The sequence below is a fragment of the Egretta garzetta genome, unplaced genomic scaffold (assembly GCF_000687185.1).
Source record: "Egretta garzetta isolate BGI_Z169 unplaced genomic scaffold, ASM68718v1 scaffold381, whole genome shotgun sequence".
Classification (NCBI taxonomy): domain Eukaryota; kingdom Metazoa; phylum Chordata; class Aves; order Pelecaniformes; family Ardeidae; genus Egretta; species Egretta garzetta.
The window spans coordinates 335,152-355,621 of NW_009258483.1; the positions used below are offsets into that span (position 1 = coordinate 335,152).

General features: G+C 39.2%; 2 protein-coding genes across 2 annotated transcripts in view; both read right to left on the reverse strand.

The window, feature by feature from the left end:
* FASN (fatty acid synthase) overlaps positions 1 to 3,341 on the reverse strand; it is a 48,491-nt gene extending 45,150 nt beyond the window's left edge. Inside the window, exon 1 of the mRNA XM_009644236.2 lies at positions 3,284 to 3,341. The gene's annotated coding sequence lies outside the window, so the exon portion shown is untranslated. The remainder of the gene's footprint in view (positions 1 to 3,283) is intronic.
* CCDC57 (coiled-coil domain containing 57) overlaps positions 3,290 to 20,470 on the reverse strand; it is a 50,628-nt gene continuing 33,447 nt past the window's right edge. The window contains exons 10-14 of the mRNA XM_035900099.1: positions 18,373 to 18,601; positions 17,575 to 17,711; positions 11,251 to 11,373; positions 10,621 to 10,843; positions 3,290 to 3,535 (exon numbers count right to left, since the gene is read on the reverse strand). Of these exons, the coding sequence (XP_035755992.1) occupies positions 3,309 to 3,535; positions 10,621 to 10,843; positions 11,251 to 11,373; positions 17,575 to 17,711; positions 18,373 to 18,601 (939 nt within the window). The 3' untranslated portion in view covers positions 3,290 to 3,308. The remainder of the gene's footprint in view (positions 3,536 to 10,620; positions 10,844 to 11,250; positions 11,374 to 17,574; positions 17,712 to 18,372; positions 18,602 to 20,470) is intronic.

Below are 20,470 nucleotides of genomic sequence, written 5' to 3' on the forward strand. Positions count from 1 at the left end.
CGCCGGGACGCCCGCCTTCCCGAAGGACGGGGAAGGGGACGGTCGCTCTGCGTGCAGGCACCTTCTGCCCGCTTCCTCTACGGCTGATACTCCTTAAATTAAAGCAAAATAGCGAGCAAATTTGAATTTTGTCCCGTATTGCCTACGGCTGCTACTCCCCCGCGAAGAGAGCCGTCCTGCCCCCCGCCACAGCGACTGGGAGCACCGCTGGGCAGGCTGTGTGCCTTCACCCACATATTTCTCAAGACTACAATGGTTTTTAACCCTTTGATAACAACAACCACCAGCACTGTACTCTGTTTTACCTTGTCTGCGATCAGCTGCAATTCCCTTTTTTAATAGGCTCTCCTTGCTTTGTACAATGCAATAGCGTCCACGGCACTACCTTGTCGCCACTCCTTCTCATCTGGTTTTTAAGAATCAATGCCTGATCTGTTTTGGTCATAAGCAAAATATATGAGAATTTACCCCCTGTATTTCATGCACACTTAGCACAACTTCCCCACACAGGATCCAAGCAATTTGTTCATGTTCTTTATTGTTATTACACATACTTTGTTAATTTTCAGCATACTTACATGCTATGTTCTTATACTTACCCTTAAACAAACATACAACGATTGAACTGCTTTTTTTCTATCACAAGTTAAACAAAATTAAACAATCAAGAGCTATCATCTTCGCTTGCCTAAAGCTGCCTTAAGGAAACCTGTTTCTCAGGGAAACTGAATAAATTAAAGTTGCATTTCTGGCAAGAGGTCTGCATGACCAGGCATGCCAGGTGACATACTGGGGGGAGGAAAAAACCAACCACCCCCCCCCCCCCCCCCCAACTCCTCAAATGAGCAAACAAAAAAACCTAAAAACCCACAAAGAAACCTACACAAAGGCATTTCTGAGGTCTGCAGCCCATGAGCTTGTATCGGTGACGTAAGGAATAAAGAGTAATGTTTTCCAGGCTCAGCTGCCGTGTTACAAAGATTGTGGAACAAACTGCTCTTCTTCTAAGGGCACACTGCTTTTAACACCTGTAAATGCACAGAACTGCATAGCACCAAGATACTGTGCATCTCCACAGTTCAATATTAAACATGGAATTGGAAATGTAAAAAATAGTTTTCAGGATAATCTACAGCTATTAAAAACTTTGGAATTTACACATCGTGTTCTAGAGATAACCAGTGAGAGCTGTAACTGGTGTGATCTGGGCCAAAATTCCTGTACTTGTTAGAAACCACTATGCTTTGAGCCACAGAAAGAGCTCATTCAGGGCCTGGTTCAAGAGAATGCATCATGTTGTTCCGGCTCATGAACAATGTTAAATCTTGAAACCAGTGACCAAATTTTCAAGTAATTATTTAAAAAGAAGCTCCCAAGATCTCTCAGGCCTCATATTGGCTTGGTAACATCTCAGTGAAATTTATGGCAGATTTAGCACCCGGTTATCACAGCACCTTTGCACTAAAGCAAAATACTTGCAGCGGGGAGTAGGAAAAAAAAAAAAAAATAGAGATTTAAATTCTCAGAATGATTACTGCCACATTGTCAGATCCCAAAGACAGCAGCTGTTTGCAAAGAGCACCAGGAAATAATTTCTGAAAAGAAAAGCGCTACAGAAAAAAAAGCGCTCATGGGTAAGTAGCTCTCTTCCTTCATGAATCTCATTTAGATTTTGTTTTTAGCAGCAACTGAGAAGTTAATGATACCACTCAGAGAATCACTGAATCCCTTAGGTTGGAAGGGACCTCTTAAGATCACCTAGTCCAATCCCTCTACACAAGGAAGGTCAGCTGGAACGGGTTGCCCAGGACCACGTCTAGTTGGGTTTTGAGTATCTCCACAGATGGAGACTCCATAACCTCTCTGGGCAATCTGTTCCAGTGCTTGACCAGCCTCACAGTAAAAAAAAAGTTTTTCTTGCGTTTTCCATGTGTATTTCCTTTACTTATAGTAAAGCTAATCACTGTAATATCCCAAGACAGCTCAGCATTACTGGAAATGTTACAAAAATACACTGATTACTTGCTTCAATGTCCTGGTGCATTCATGACTATACAGACATCCCTCATTACATCACGAGTCATTCAAGTTTTCTTTTAGTTTCATGTTGTAAGACTCATTTCTTACAATGCTTCTGTATGATTCTAAGTGTTGCTAATGACGATGTTTTTCACTGCTTTAAACTCTATGCAATCTCTTGTTAAAGAAAAACATAATTACTGGTAGAAATTTAATTTTATACTCTTTAATGCTATCTGAAAAAGCGGAGAGAGCTACAGATTATAAGAAACAATACAGATTCAGGTGTAATCTTTTCAACCCCCTTTCTTTCAAGTAGAAAGATAGCTGCACAGGATTAACGGTTGCATTGCTAATTATAAGAAAACAAGTAGGTTGAGGCATCCCACTTCTAAGCTTAAATCACATATACGGTTTCTCAACAAAAGATTTGCTAAAGACCTGCAAGCCCCGCCTAAAGGCACAAGACTTTAAAGATGTATTAACTGGGCATTTCTAAATCCATGATGCAAGCAATATTTAACATATATAATTAAAACAAATCAGTATTAACATTTGTCCTGGTTTCGGCTGGGATAGAGCTAATTTTCTTCATAGTAGCTAGCATAGTGCTGTGTTTTGGATTTAGTACCAGAATAATGTTGATAACACACTGATGTTTTCAGCTGTTGCCAAGTAGTGCTCAGACCACTCAAGGACTTTTTGAGCTTCTCCTGCTTGCCCAGGTGCATAACAAGCTGGGAGTACAGCACAGCTAGCACAGCTAACCCAAACTGACCAAAGAGCTATTCCATACCATATAACGTCATGCTCGGGGGGGTTAGTTCGTTCGTTCGGTTCGTTCCGTTCGGTCGGTCGCGGGCAGTGTGGTCGCAGCTCGAGCTGTGTGATCGCGGCTCGGGGGGAGTGATCGCGGCTCGGGACGGGCTGGGCACCGGTCGGTGGGTGGTGAGCAATTGCATTGTGCATCACTTGTTTTATATATATTCTGTATATTCTCTTACTATTATTATTATTATTATTACTACTATTGTTATTCTTCTCTCTTATTAAACTGTCTCTATCTCAACCCAAACCACGACAACATTGAAGACTCTAATCTCATAATATACACAGATTAACCCTTTATTTTAGGGTTCACAGTATGAAACATTGTATTTGTTCTCTCTTCTGGCTGCAAACACCCCAACTCGACACACAAAAATGAAGCCAGTATTTAGGTCCGACTTACAGATTTCAAAGTAACTTAATAGCAAGTGCGTACCTGGAACTTGCTGCCAAGAAAGAAATCAGTCTTTAATATTATAGTTGCGGATTTTTGCCATGGTAGAAGAGATTTTTGGTTTTATGGGATGAGCAAAAGATAAATTCCTGGGTTTTAACTTCTGCTGAACTTCCAGCCTGGTTCCTCTGACTGTCAAATCTGCACCTGGCATTTCGAGTTTATTCTCGGCTTTGATATTTTGCTGAGATTCTTCAGATTGCTCAGTTGAACGTATAACTTCAAACTCCACTGCTCAAAAAAGGAAAATACTTTGTTGTTATGTTTTAATTTAATTATGAGACTGGATAGTTGAAGAGAACTGGTTTACTCTTGTTCTCTAAATAATATTGCTATCATAGTGCCACATTGTCGAAGTCTTATACTGAGTAATAGAACCATTTCTGTACATAGGAGGCACGTAACTGTCCATTAAGGCTTGCTACGCTAATGGTATAATACAACAGCGTTTCCTGCACAATCCTCGCTTCATCTGTACCTGTTCATTCTCCATTAGCATCGAACTGCTTAAGAGAAAGGAAGACAGCTGGAAGGTCAGTGTAGCTGTTCAAGTCAAACACTACCTATCTGTTCAGCTGTTTTTAAACATCACATTTTACAAGTTTACCTTCTCTCCATTGTGAGAGAACATCTGCATCAATCGAGGCAATACCACCACACCAGACAACATGATACAGAGTCAGATCTACCTGTTACTTTACTGTGAAACAGTGATATAGTTGGCCGCAACAGTTTGATCTGTTTCAAGAAATCACCAGCAGCCATAAAAGCTGCAGGAAAACATGTCTGCATATGCACGATCCAAAGGGCTCAAAAACTATTCTGTGTGCTTGACAAAGCTGCACTACTACTCTCACAGAGGCAGGCATTTACTGTGGAAATCTTTGTTTGTTGTTGTCCAAAATATCTGTGTATAGTAGAGAGGACTAACTCAGAAAGTAACATCTTTGGTGGGGAAGCAGGGATACTGGTCTTAATACCAAGCAGAGTCCGTTCTGCAGCCTCTCGCATAATTGTCTGAAAACCACAATCTCCAACTAACTGAACTTTAGTCTTACCACAGGTTTCATTACGTAAGATAAGTGGAATTGGCCAATAACAGTATTCATTGCAAGGTATAGGTAATATTTACAGGTGCTTGCTCCTGCCACTTAATCCTTATTTTTCAAGGATTTTAACTTTAGATTTTCTATGGAGAGCCAAAGCAGACAGCAGAAATAGTCATAACATACTTGTGATAATACACACTACAGCATTCTATACTGGTTGAACGTTTTGAGCATGACAGGCTTCAGTCCCAGGTACTATTCAATCATAGAGCAAGCATAAGAGGTGCACAAATTGACAATCCTACGTTATTAGTAGGATAAGGTAAATTTTCATAGTAAACAGAACATGGTAGAAAGTCCAAACAAAATTCTACATGGAAGGAAATAAAGAATATTCTTGCATTATGGAATTCATTAAGCTATTGAGGGTTTATAGCTCTATGCAAGGCATGACACTGTGGCCAGTGCCAAAACATGACACTTTTAAAAATAATTTTTATGTTCAGGCTTAGCTTGAACCAGCTCAGTGTGTCTGCTCAGTTGTCTGCAATCCCTGCACTAAGTCAGCTTGGTGGCATTTGTTATTACAGGTGGCAAAAGCTCAGTGGACCCTTGTGCTATGTATGCAAAATCACGTTGTTCAGCTTGCCACCTAGTGGTTACCTACAGAGTAGAAGATAGGAAAGAGGATGCTTGAGCTCACAGAAGGCCTTTGGGTGTATTTTCCTGCCTGGAAAAGGACTTTAATCATTATAGTGCACTACCTTAGACCTCTACCACATCTGGCAGATAATAACGCAGAATTTCACAACATTTTAGAACAGTGCAGGCAGCAGCGTCCAAAAGGTACTGGATACAGCTTCAGAGATTATTTTGCCTGAACAGGAGCCGCAGCAGAATGAAATTACCACTCGTCTGTGGTCTAAATAACAGCAATGAGCAGACTCATAAATAGCACACAGTCAACACTGCTTACAGAGAGTCTGTTTTTTTAAATACTGTCTTGGTTTTGAAGGGTCTTTTGTACTCAACCAAGGGGATGACGTTCAGAAATAATGTGGGAGGCCCTAATCCTGTAGATCCAAAGGCAAAGTAACCAAGCACCAATGCATCACATGCATCCCTTCCTCTGAAGTCTTCTGTATGCTCGTCTCTTGACATTAGTAGAGGCACTACAGTTATAACTAGTAAAGGCTGCTTAGTTAGGTGTTTGGAACAACAACACAGAACACAAGCATTCTATATGGCTGTTGTAAAGTTTTGGACTATCAAAAATCCATGTTAACACAGAAATTTAAAACCATGAAATTGCAGACTTTTCCACAAAATAGAAGAGAACAAAGAACCAATACCCCAGAATTAGAAATGCTATTTAAAGTGAAATATCGTAAGAGAACACTGAATAAGGACCTTCATATGTTACTGGTTCTGCTTGAGACTGTTGCATGTGTGAAGGACCTTGAATAAAATCAGCATGAATATGCACTGGGCAGTAAAATTTAAATGCAGTAGCTTGGTTTTCACAAACAAACAATGAAAAAGCACACCTAATTTACAAGCCTGTAACTTATTTTCAGAAGTGACCTTGGCAACAAGACCTAGTAAGATCATAACTAAGAGTCTAAACTGCTTTTGAAAATGTTTAGTGTATTGAAATGCTTAACATATACTCTATTCGATGTGTGTTAACTACAGTCAGAAATTAATATTCACAATTTTTTTTTTCAGAACTAAAGAGATACAGGTAGACATGTTGTATGAGCAAACTGAAATTTCCCCAGATGGAAAATTTCATTTAAGAAACTTGTCACTAGGTGTTTGCTTATGGCTAACAGTGTTTCTGAAGGAACACCAACTCAAACAAGTTCCTATTCAGGAAAAGAACATTTAAGCGAAGAAAATGTAACTAGGGGATTAGTTAATATTTGTGAAACACTTCAAAGATGAAGTTTTATGTAACGCAGAAAAGAAATCATGGGTCTTTCTCTGATTGGAGACAGAATGAAGCCAGAGCCAGAGCGCTCTTTCTGTTTGTTAATATTTTACCAGATTCTTTCTCTGGCCAGCTTTTTACCCACATGGATTGCTCTTAGAACTGTCAGTGATGTCAAAGCTGTTGAAATTCTGTCTAGTGTGGAAACACTTAAGATAACTTTTGATCCATAAAGTGTAGAATTTCAGACCACAGAGCTTTGCAAGTAACAGTAACAATGAGAATTATAGTAAAAGAAACTTCCCTATCTAAGTTCAAGTAGTAAACCAGAGAAGTTACTTTACTTCAAAGCAGCTCAATTTTGTTCTTTGTTAGGCTACAATGTAAACTCAAATTAATACGCCCAGGACACAGTTCTGAGTGTCTGCAGAGGTGGGGTTTCTCAAAATGTACAGTGGGACCATCCACCACAACTGGAGCGCTCCTCTGGCATGGAAAAGACAAAGTTTCATCTACCCCAAAAGGGTATAAAGCAAGTGACGAGTGGGGACATTTCAAGTGCAGATACAGCTTGCCTTACGCTTTTACTCCCTCTGCACCGACCCCAGCCTCTGTTGATCCAAGGAGATACAGCTGATGAGGAGCTTTTCACATGACACCACAAAGCGCCCTTCACAGTACTGGCTTCACTCTAAATTTAGTCTTACTGTCGAACTTTAATAGGTGATGTTTGCCTTTCTTTCCAGAAAAACTAGCAAGTGTCTCCAACAGCAAGTAAAAACTTTATTAAGCTAAATTAATTGAAGAAAAATAAATTCCAGTCTTCTAAATCTTTTACAAAGCTTCCCCTCCTCCTGCTTAATGTTTATTCTAAAATCCAAAAAGGCCTTATAGCCCACAGGTGAATAGAGAAACCTTGCAAGCACGTACAGAAGCTAACCACGTGGTTGTATACGTGTGTTGTGATTTTCAGAGGAAAGCATACAACTCTTCTGAAAAGCAACTTTCCTTTGAGGATGGTCTGCATTCAGTGTTCAAGATGCGTACAATATGGATCATGAGCTGAAGTCTCCCACTTGCTCTCAACCTCTTGGACAGGGCATGTAGAAAGGAAAGAAATACAGAAGTGTATTTCTTACTAGTACTGTCTATGTATGCATCACTGATGCTTTCAGTATCATGGCTTGTGCCTGTCTACCTCTGTAGCAGGATCTTTTTCTTTCAATAATACAGAACAATAAAGACACATAAACAAGGAACTGCATTCTTTCTGAACCCTTTCTTTCTACTGATCTGCAGAATTAACACACAAATTATTAAATCCATCTCATTCCTACAGTACAAATAAAAATCAGCAGGTGGAGTAAGGAGATAGAAAATTAAAATACCTCATTGCCTTCTGATTTGCTTAGAAGCTTCCACAAGTTCTGAATTTGATGGTGAAATTAATACAGTATTTAACCATCCACTTCAGTAATTCAGTGTTAAAATGTAGTCATAAACGCTCCAAAACATATTGAGTCATTGAATTGTGTCATATACTGGAAATACAGCAAACTGCAGGGCTTACTTGACATGCCAACCATTTTAGGTCCCAATAGGCTGTTTTGTACATGAAAAAGATGAATGAAGATGTTCAATAGGTTCAGAAAATCATTCTCACACTGCAGTTGTTTCTGTTTCACCAGAAATGCCCATAAAACACAGCTACTGGTGTGACAGATTTGTACAGAGTTGAACTTGTGAAAGAAATGTTTGAATAAGCAAACTGACTTGCTTGCTTTGTTGCAAATACTTTTTTGTTACTGAGTTTTCAAGTCTGTGTGTGCGACACTTGCACCTGAAAGCCCCGTAATGGGTCACTCTGTCTTAATGACGGTTCTATCCACTGTAACTATGTGTTTGATGAATATATTAAATTCAAGCGAGTGGATTTAAACAGGAAAGATTGAATTAATTTTCCACGGCTCAGGCATGAAAAATAATGCAAGCCTCTGCTAAAAATCAGAAGCAGAACTCCTTGAAAATGTTGTATATTCTACTCTGAGGTGATGTTCTTCCAAAAAAGAAAGATTTTGCTTTCACAATCTTGTTTTCTGAAATGCAGAATTCAGTCTAGTAGAACTAAGGATACCATTTAAATGGTTTCCTGGAGGAGAAAGCTAAACAACATAAAAGAGTTTTTAAAAGTCCTATTCTTGCAATGCGGTATTTCAAGGCCTGCCTGTTTGAGTAAGAAGCTCCGCTCAAGTGTTCTTAGGGTAAATTTGGCTGCAGAGATCAAATTAAGGTTGTTCTCAAGAAAGTATCACCCCTTATTGATGTCTCACTTGTTTCATGTTGGCAGTATCATCTTTCCCTTTTCTTATTTTCTAGATCCCAAAAAATCTACAGTAAGTTTTGCAACGGTGGCTGGAAATTTCTAGACATGAAGAAACTGATGTCCTTGTAAGGCTGCCAGTGGTGTTGCATCATGCATACAGCAGCATGAAACTGCATGGCACTATCAGTAATGTTTCAAAGACATCTTTTTGCTTATCCTGTCAATATAGGCCTGACCTGAAATACTCTTTCTATTTCAGTCCCAGCCCCACAAAAAAAGCACATGAATCATGACTGTCAGCACTATGTCCATTCCAGTCCTACAGGTCTGTCAACGCACTCTACTTTGTCCCTGCAATGCACTGCTGTTGTGAATAAATACACTTATAATCCATTCTTAATTTTGAAAGCCCTTTTAAATTTTTTTTTCTTGTGTGCTGCTAAAGATGGTTCATTGCATCTATACACTGGTTTAAAAATAGAAGTAACGTAGGTTGGAAAGGACCTCTGGATAAAATGACACTTGCTGCTCAATGTATCTTGACAGAACTTGTGTCCATTGCCTCTTTTATATTCACTGTGCACCTCTAAGAGTCTGGCTCTGTCTTCTCCAAAATCCCTCACTGGGTAGTTAAAAAGCAGTAATCAGACCACCCATTGACCCTTTCTTTTCCACACTGAACAACCCAGCTCTCTAAACCTATTCTCATGTAACGTGTTCCAGCACCCTAGCCATCTTAGTGGCTCTCCATTGGACTCCAGTTTGTCAATCCTTTGTACCAGAGGGTCCAAAACCAGACACAGTACTCCAGATATGGCCTCACAAGTACCAAGTAGAGGGGAACAAATCACTTCCCTTAACCCGCTGGTTGCATTCTTGCTCCTGCAGTCTGGTGTGTGGTTAATGGCACATGAGTATCTATGTAATGGTAACAGGTCATTATTAATATGAAGCTAATTTTAAAAGGCTAAATGGCTGCCATATTACTCCACAGCTGCCATCGGATCTCAGGAATAATGATGATGATAAAAATAATCATATCAAACCAAAAAAACCCAAACAACCCACACAAGCCCCATAGCATTGCAAGAAATAATTTTTTGAATGCTATTCCTCTTATTAAAAAATAAAAATCACCTTTACTTGGAACATTCTGGAGAAATGTTTGCCTATTTATAAAGACCTTTAATGAAGAAGAGTCTACAATCCTTCCGGGGAACATACTGCATTATTAGGCACCTTAAAGTTTTTCCAGTATTATAATTTAAGGCCATTACTTTTTGTCCCATCCACAGCAGAAAGTTAGAACAGTTTTCCAAAGTTTTGCCAATGAAGGATTAACTTCATGAACAGACCAACAGTTTGGGAGACATAACATTCATCTGCAATACACTGCTCAACATAAAATCTACCATTAAAAAGTTCCTTTACAATTTGCCTGTGAAGAAGCTACACTTCACTGCACGTGTTACAAATGGCTCCTGCTAAAATTTCCAAGTGAATAACAATACCTAGTTCACTGTGCACCCACAGCATATAACACGTTATGCCCATGATCTCACTTTTGGCCTTTAGGTCTTAGCACACTAAGCAGTACTGTAGCCATTAACATGCCACAAAAATAATGATTAAGCGAGCCAAATTACAATTTGATCTAACAGTTACGTGGCAACACATGAAGTGTGCAATTCTCAGACAGACACTGTCATATCCGCCCCAGATAAGATTTAGACTATGTCAAAACAGAATGGTGTTCGTATTTTCCAGGAGTGTTTAACAGAAAGGGAGAAGTATTTGCCACAATGCAATTAAAACCAGAGAGCTATATAGGCATTCCTCTTAATTCTTACTTCTGCTGGCAACAGTGAAATTCCCTTCAAGTAACATATTAGATCTTCAGATTCTGATTACAGGACCATGTAAAAAAATTAGTGGAAGGGGGCAGGATCCACTACTGTATTTCCATTCTTCTAGTAGAGTCAAATACTGTGACTACTTTACAAAGCATGCTCACCTTGGTCAGTGTTCTCTTGAGGACTGAAAATAGAAGTGCTCAATTCCATTTCTGAGGTTTGCCAAATACCTTGGCAGAAATTATGTGCTCTAGATGAAGAAAGACAGACCTGCTGAGCTTGACCAGGATTCTGCCTGAATGGCTGCCTTTGAATGATCTTTGATGATGCATCTGCCTTTCGTTGCTCTGGACCATGATCTTCAATAGGGAAATACAGCTGACCCTGTTCAAATTCAAAAACACTCTTACTGACATACATACTTTTCACATCAAAGACACCTGAAAATTAGTTAAATCTCACAGTGGCATCTTGGTCATCATAGTGGCATCAACTTCGTCCCAGCCAAAACCAGGACAGAAAGATAGAAGGTTTCAGCAAGACGGAAGACAAAAGAAAATTATTATTTTTAATTTTTAAAGGGTGTACCAGAAGATTAATTACAAGATCATGAAAGTGACTGAGAAACTCTAGTTTATTAAGTGTTAACAAATACTATTTTTTACAGGAACAATGCATAACTTAAAAACATACATATATTTTTAAGTCTTCCAGGAGATGACTGTTGAACAACTGCAATTGAAAAAACCCAACTGAAGGCAAATTACACTGATGATAAAACTGCACTCTACCTCAGCGGATGATAACTCTGTTTCTTTCTCACAGCTGCTTGGAGCTGCTTCTTCCTTTAAGCCAGGGCAGGCAATTAGAGAAGAGATCCTTGAGGGATGATGTTGCTCTGCATACTGCAGCTCCTAATACAAAATACTACATTAACACAAATAACTCACAGTCTCAAAAAATAATACATTTATAGCTCAGTTTGCTGTTACACTGCTAGATTTAAAATAATAAGTTATAAATAATATTAAACGTGATTATGTTCCCTTTAGGTCAACAAGGCCAGACTACCCTCCTAATAAACCTCTTACTAAATCTGTTCAAAATCTGCATTTCTTGCTGCTGTTACTATCATCCTGCTTGTTACCCAAGTTCACATTGTCAGGGTCATTCTTCACTGTCTTTTCCCATTATTATATTACAGAAGAAAAACTCCCAAAGAAGTCCTAAAAAACCAGATAAAATAAAGCAGCTATGGAAAATAATTTGTCAGCAACTAAAAAAACCTAATTACCCACAAAGTTTCACCAACTTTCAACATGTAGCAACTAAAGTGAAATTTGATGAAAAGTGAACTGCTTAAGCCCGTCAAAGGAGATGAAAATAAACACCAAAGTCTTTTGCTATATATTTAAGACTAAAGAAACAAAACATGAGCCCATCATATAAAGTAACTGACACTGAAATTCCTGTAGGTGTGATAGCAATAAATTATCTCAGTTTTTGGTAAGGATGATGATCTTGAACACAGGAGCAAATGTAACCTGGCTCGTAAGGGTGATTACCTAGAAGGTAAACACCCAAACTAGAATAGCAGTGTTTGGAAGCTCAACCTGGAGCTCAGCTTCAGCACAGGAGCTGAAGCCTCAGCAAGCCTGTTCTGGATAAAGAGCTGGAATGAGACTATTGAAGATGAACAGCTTGGACGTAAGAATGGCTATCCTTCTTTCTAGTCTGGAAAATTTCCAGCAGTAACAGAGATGATCCCAAAGGTTCCAAACCTGGGAAGATCATCAACAGTAGCCACTTCAACCATGACCTCCAAGCAACCCATGAGCTGAAGAGGTTGGACTACTACTCCTGGAGTTCAGCACACCATCTGGAAACTCAGAGTCAAATGCTATCTCTCCAAGAGCCATGGACACATTGTATTTTTAAAATCTATTTATTCTTACAAAAGCAAGAACAATCTCTAAAGATTTTAGAAAGAACATGGGAGACAAGACATGTCAGAAAAATAGCAAACACAGTACCTAGCTCATTAAAAATAAGGCAAGGGAAGACTGGGATGGATGGGCAATGAATATTCATCGGTCTCAATTTAAGAGTCAGCTAGGTTCTAAGATGAGTTGCAAAAGAAAGAAAAATTAAAGAGGTGGAGAAGAAAAAAAAATTGTTAAAAAATGTGGGTTTGAATTGTGGCAATTCTGCCCAGACCAGGAAATCACTTTTATATACGTTTACTATAAGCATTTAGCTAATCCTTTTGAGACCTCAATCCAAGCAGTGTAGATGAAACAAGCAGGCTACAAAAGGTCTACTCAAATGTTTTGCTGGACCCTGATCTCCTTTGTAAAAGTTATTCCCCATGTTAGAGCTTAAGAAACAGTTCACTGAATTGAAAGTTCAAGTGAACAAAGGATGCCAAGCTTGTGACTTTACGTTAATAAGATGTTCACAAGCATCCTCAAAAAATTATATATCCACAAGCATGCTAAGGCATTCCACAGTAAGCTCACCTGTTGACAGACCGCTTTCCAGGCTTTCTGCACACTTTAACAGCTGTCCCACCTGTTTCCTTCTGAAACCCCACAAGAGGGAGATCAGAATCGTATGCTCACGACTGTCACCTAGGACCAGAGATGACTTTTTCACCTTTGAGTTTTACAAGAAGTTTGCAATCTCCTGCTCCAGATGTAGCCCATACCACTGTCCCATAAGATGTATCATTGATATGCCAGAAAGGCTATTTATTTAATGCTCCCCAATTCTTTTCTCTGAGGACCTTCCTCACACTACAACAAGATGCTAACACTTCTTGTGACAGTGCTGCTGTGACAGCTCTTGATCAGGTCCTCAGACTGTCAGTGCTGCATTCCCAGACCTATTCTCACAGAGCTCGAATAATTTGAGCCTTCCCAGTCTTGGAATCCAGATGGCTTTCACTATATGTCCTAACTAGTATTTTTAATGCCCTCAATAATACTTTTGATGTCAAAAGAACTTGATTAGATAAATTTGGTAAAATATACCAGATTCTCCACCTGACGTTTCACCTACCTGACTGACCTGTTACAGCTCAATTTCTGTTATCTTAGACTATCTGCTGTATCTAAGGAAGGATAAGTCTCCATTAGCTCTGTAAATGTACACCAGATGGCATTCTCAGTTTATCACTGTCTGATGGATGGTTTACAATGTTTGCTCACACTGCAACCTTTAAAACTTCTTCATTGACTAATGGGCAGTAAAGAAGAACAGGGCCTTATTTTCACTCAAGCAATCTGTTCAAAATTGGTTCTAATTGACCATACCAGCATAGCCTTTTGGACTTCAGGCAACCTTTCTCTATGAAACATGAGTGCCCCTCCTGTTGGAGATCTTCTGCTAGGAAGAAGCAAAGACAAATTCAAGCACCTGTGATAGGATGTCAGAACAGAGAGTTCTTCCCTGCCAGGTTCCCTTAGAACATATTCCAAAATGTTGCCATAGATTCAATCTGATGGATTCACCTTAGCCAAGAAACATGCATACCCATTTTCTTCCCCAAATATATGCCTTGCCGGGCTGAAATACTGCTGCATATTTTGGATGCTTGGAGAGCCCTTTCCTTTCATATTCAAACGTTTGAGCCCTCCAAACAAGTATTACCTGCTTTTACTACCGTTCTTTATCCAAGAGAATAGCAATCCCTGTGCAGAAGCTGGGTAACTGTCTGCCTAAAGACTTGATAGCAGAATACTGAACTTGACCTTATCAACACTTGTTCTCAAATTTAATTGCTGGATCATCTTTGCACTTCAACTTTTTTACACTATTTTCTTAAGTCTTCCAACCCAGAAGTTTTTGTAATTAGTCCAGCTAACACCCCTCATGGCTAATCTGCAGTGCTGTTTTACAGGAAAAAAAAAATATCTATTTTTGGCAGAACTAAATTGCAAATTGAAAGTGCATCATCCCCAGATATATGGCTGGTTAAATTAGTACCAGCTGAGTCACTTAATCTTAATTTATCTGATTTGTAGCACTTACTCTAAGCAACTACAGAGGTCAATATGTGGGTTTTTTTCTTTAACACCATTCTTAACTGTAAGAAAAATCAAATATTCCTTAGAATTTACTTCCACTGGCTCTTTTAAGAAACTCAACTTTGTAATTCAAACTGTCTGGCCAAATGGTTCATATTCTTCGCAATACACCTAGGCCAATGAGATAATATCTGTAGAAATTAGTGTTAACTTCAGGCTCATAAAACAACAGGATGGCATGCTCAAAACAAATATGTGGTTATTCTGTCTTATCTTTTTAGAATATGCCTAGATGTAAAAACATTTAAGACTTTTTTAGAATGTGTTCAGATGGTAAAATTTTCAAGTAAATGACTGACAGTTACGATTTCTTAGTGCAGTCTGACAACATGATAGGATTACGTCCTGTGTAGTTTCATATTATCACAGAGATCTTAGTATGTAAAAAGAGAAACATTAAACTTCAATCACCTAACATATTCCTGGATGAACCTTAGTAATCCACAAAAAGGCTGTCAATCTGTTCCTGATTTCAGTTAAGAGAAACAAGAATGCATAAAGAGAGAATTAAAAATAAACAGAATCCTCCAGAGGAGATTAGTTTTAATTCAGTTGATTTTTCCTCATAGGCAGAGGAGATTGACGTTTCAGTTTAATAAGCTGGAGGCTGACTGCTTGGAAAGCAGCTCAGCAGAAAAGAAACAGGAAACCTGGTGGACTACAAGTTGAACATCAGGCAGCAATGTGTTCTTGAGGCCCTCGGCCAACAGCATCCTGGGCTTCATCAGAAAAAGCAGTGCCAGCAGGTCAAGGGAGGTGATTACTTCTCTCTACCAAGCACTGGTGCAACCACATTTAGAGTATTGTTTTGACTTCTGGGCAACTTCTGGACTTTCCCTAGTACAAGAAGGACATGGACATACTGGAGCAAGTCCAGCAAACAACCACAAAGATAATCAACGAATAGGAGCACCTGACATACAAGGAGAGGTTGGGGAAGCTGGCTTTATTTAGCTTCCAGAAGAGATGGGTAAGGAGTGATCTTTTCAACCTGTATAAGCACCTGATGGGGATGGTGGGAGGAGGTAAAGATTACTGAGCCAGACTCTTCTCAGTGGTATACAGTGGAAGAACAAGAAGCAATGGCCAGAAAGTGAAGTACAGGATACTCCGCTTAAGTATAAGGGGGAAAAAGAGAATCCCAAACCCCAACCTTTTTTACTGCAAGGGTGATCAAACACTGGAACAAGTTGCCCAGAGAGGTTCACAGAGGAAGTATTTTCCCAACTGAACTTGGTTAATAATTCTACTGGAGTTTTATGCCTTGAAGCAACAACCTCAACCTTTCCGAAAGAACATTGTTTACTGCCCTCAAAACTACAACGACAATCAGCTGCTCTGACTCAATCCTCACAGGAACAAATCTGCTGATCAATTAAGTAAAGTACATAGTGAAATCCTGACTATCAAAGTTACTGGGAGGTCTGCCACTAACTACTAAGGGAGCCAGGATTTAGCCATTTGTCCCTCTGATGAAAGCTGCAATTTAACTATTAAAAGTTGTATTTAATTACAAAAGATAAGAGACAGATTAATAATATATCCTGCTTTCATATATGGAAAATGTGCTATTAGAATAATTTGGACATGGGTGCTTTAAAATCCCACCACTGTGGATACTTGGAAATATGCTCACTGATTAATCATTTTTGAGTTTATCTTAGAACATACTGCAAATCCTTCAAATGGCCTATCTTAACTTATTAAACTTTACTTATTAAAATCTTTACTTATTAAAAACTAAGCTTTATGAAACTCACACTTGTAATTCAGAATTGCATTTATGCTGCATTAAGACGAGTGTTTCTGAAATTCCTTGGGTGAAAATCATGTTTTAAAAAGTTAATTTTGAAGTCCCAAATATAACCCTTTAAGTAAATGGGGTAATATCTGGCTGGTGGCCAGTCACTAGTGGTGCTCCTCAGGGCTCAATTTTAGGGCCAGCTCTCTTCAATGTTTTTATCAATGACCTGGACACAGGAGTTGAATGCACACTAAGTAAGTTTGCCGATGATGCTAAATTAGGAGGACTCATTGATTCCCTTGAGGTAGAGAGACCTTACAGAGAGATCTTGATAGATTGGAGCACTTGGCAATCACCAACCGTATGAAATTTAACAAGAGCAAATGCTGGACTCTGCACCTGGGACAGTGTAATCCTGGACGTCTGTATAGACTGGGTGACAAGAGGCTGGAGTGCAGCCCTGCAGTAAGAGATGTGTGGGTTTTGGCTGATGGCAGCTCAGTGAGTCAACAATGTGCCCTGGCGGTCAAAAGGGCCAACCGTGTCCTAGAGTGCATTAGGCACAGTATAGCTAACCAGCTGAAAGAAGTGACTGTCCCACTATACTCAGCATTGGTGTGGCCTCACCTCAAGTACTGTGTGCAGTTTTGGGCTCCACAATATGGAAAGGGTATAGAAATACTAGAAAGTGTCCAAAGAAGGGCAACAAAGATGGTGAAAGGACTAGAGGGCAAGACTTAGGAGGAGCAGCTGAGGATACCTGGCTTGTTCAGCTTAAAAAAGAGGAGACTGAGGGACGACCTCATTGCTGTCTACAACTTCCTCATGAGGGGGGGCAGAAAGGGAGGTGCTGATCTCTTCTTTCTGGTGTCCAGTGATAGGATGTGAGGGAATGGCTTAAAGCTGCATTAGAAGAAGTTCAGACCGGATATTAGGGAGAAATTCTTCCCTGAGAGGGTGGTCAAGCATTGAAACAAGCTCCAATTGTTGGAGTTGTGATGGCCCAAGCCTGTTGATGTTCAAGAAGCATTTGGACAATGCTCTTAGATACATGGTTTAACTTCTAGGTTTCCCTGTGTGGAGTCAGGACTTGAAGATCCTCACTGGTTCCTTCCAGCAGGATATTCTATGATCCTATGAAATTTTCCAAGGTAACAACGGAAGATTTGAGCCAAAGTCAGTAACGGACATTTAAATGCAGAATTTTAAGGAAAGTTATATTCATGGAATTAGAACTGGCTTAACTGCTCATTATCACTAGATTTCAGAGAGCATATCATTACCTGTGTTGTAAGCCTGTGCTGTAGCTGCTTTAAAGCTGATAGCTGACACTGTGTTCTTTTGACAAGCTCTCTTGGAAAAAGACTACCAGAGGCAATACAAAGTGTGCAGTGCTGAGAGCTAACAGGATGCCAAAGCCCTATAAAGGAGAGAAAATACTGAGGAAGGCATTCTCTGTTGTTATTTTGTCACCAATATTATATTCGCAGCAAGTGTTTACAGTAGATATAAATGAACCACAGAACACAGGCCTTCTCATTGCAGACGGATTCCATGTTATGCAGAAATGGGCCTTGTGTTTTTTCCCTTTGCTTCACTGCCAGAGCAATTGTTGCATGGAACTTAAATGTCCACCATGGTATCTTCTTACATTTTATACACTTTTGATTCAAGTTTACTCTGTAGTAAGCTTATTCTGCTTTGTCTTCCACTTTTATAAAGCGTAAGTTTTTATTCCAAGAAATAAACTACCTCTTTTCTGCTCTCAGAAGTCTTAGTTCAATTTCCAGTTCCCACACTGACATCTATGCACCAGGGAGTCCTTCATCTAGGATGTTCATCAACAAAAAGTTACTGCCTACAGACTCTCATTGTTCTATGTTAGCACCTCCTATCACAGGATATTCTTACTTGCAACAATTAGCACCACAGTCTCACACAAACTATGCAGACCAAGAATCAGTCAGGTCCAGCACTTTGTTTTTATATTAAAGCCTAGCTCTCTCCAGCTCAAAGGATGAACAATTCCCAGGCTTTATTCTAAATATATAAGCTAGCACTCTTTTGTAGAATAAATTTACCTTCCTTTAATAGCATTCCAACTTCTGCCCTGAGTCTGTTTCCCATTTCAATCAGCTGCTGCTTCTCTTGGCTCAGAATTGAGATTTTTCTTGCTGCTTCCTTCAGTTTATTTTTCATTCCTTGTAGAGTGCAGCTGACACCATACTGAAGACCAACACTAGGACCTACATCAGGTAACTGTTGTCCAAGATCTACCACCTTTTCTTCAAGGACATTGGATTTTGGCCCCTGAAAAAAGCAGACAGTGCTTGTAATTAATATTTTGAAAGTGTGGTCTGCAGCTTTAGAGATTTGTACAAACATGCATTAGAAGCCAGTTAAAGAAAAAGTGTAAAGTTGAAGTCTACAGCCCATTTTTGAGGGCCCATTTTCAAGATTAAACTGTGGACCAAATCACTGCAGCAGTCTGGGACATTCCTACAAATACTGTTAACTCGAAATATAAAGTAATACACATATGAAACATATAAAACACAGTAGAACTGTAAACTAGAGAGTAGTTCATTTTAAGATAAAATGTGGAAAAAACCACTTTACAGCAGATAGCAAGCTACCACAAACCCTTCTTTGTGTGATCATCACGTGCATACATACATATGGGGTAGGTATGACTTAAAACATTGCTTTAAAGAGAAAGGCTGCAGAGTGAAAAGTAAAGATTCTACAACAGGTTTTGTCTCTGCAAACCTAATGGAGTCCACTTGCACATATACATTATGATAAAGTATTTACCCAAAAGATCACAGCCTTGTTTCTCAAGGGCTATATACTGTCCTCTTTCAGCCCTCTTGCTACAGAGGAGACTTTTCAATATCCATTTAAATCACTGAACAAATCACCTCCCTATAGACTTTTTAAATACTATACATTGCCACAAGTATCTAAATACGTCACATACATTAAAATCATTTTACAAAACTCTTGCTCATCTTTATGGTTACTCTTCTTAGGTAGAAGCATACTACACTGTAATTGTGCAATCCCAATCAATTTTCAGCTAAAGCACCCTGAACACTACGATTCAAGGAGTACACATTGAAAGGTGTTATCCATACCGACAAAAAAAACCCACCACCATTGCCTTAGTGTGTCATGCAACTCCCATTCTCTTATTTCTTTGGATAGTTTTACCATAAAAGAGGAGACCCTTGAGAACATACACAGAAAGCATACAGGTCCACAAACACTATGGGGGAGAAAGGTGGAGAAATTAGTGCAGGACTAGATTCTAAAAATATGAAGACAGACACCAAAGTGAAAGAAAAAAGGAACGCCATTTTGCCATACATGTAGCAATTTGTATCAAAGCAATTAATATAAGCACCCACAAATTATTACATTCTACCCTCATCATATGAACAGTGAAATTAACACACTGAGGCTAAACATAAAGAGAGGTCCAGGCAATGACCAATAATGGTACCACTGGTTGTCACACTATGTTACCACCTTCACTGTGCCAAGAGGCAAAAGCACATCACATGGCTGGGGCAGGAATACCATTTGCTTAAGCTTGTATTTCTCGTGAACTTTTCATAAAAATATTCAACAGCATTACACAGAAGATTTATTTTCAGGTGACAGATTGTAAGCTGTAGAGTTAGGAGTGGAACTCAGAAATCTTTTTATCTTTAGATCCATGTCCAGAGTACATCACTACAATACAAAAGACAGGAAAGACAGAAAAGGGGGGTACTAAAAAAAGGTGGGAGAAAAAGCTCTCCTCAGAGCTGACACAAAGAGAAAAGAAGACAAATAAACATACACACAAAAGTCTACGTGTGCTTCCAGCTGCCAGTCCATGTCTAAGAGGGCTCGTTAGGCACTAAGGAAGAAGTAAAGCAGACAGCAGAAACAGACAGGAAATCATAGTTCAACATCAGTGAAGACAGCATTAACTACAGTTCCAGCATTTTGTTCACTTCCAGTTTTGGCCTGCACATCTGCTATTTACTATGTACCTATACATATAAAGCACAGGTAATTCAAAGGATTAATCTCAGGCACAGAGAATGTTCAGTTCCTATCTTACTGTCTCCAAAGCAAAGCCAATCTCTACTTTTCTTTTAAGGCTCTACCCCCACTTAAAGAAGTGTG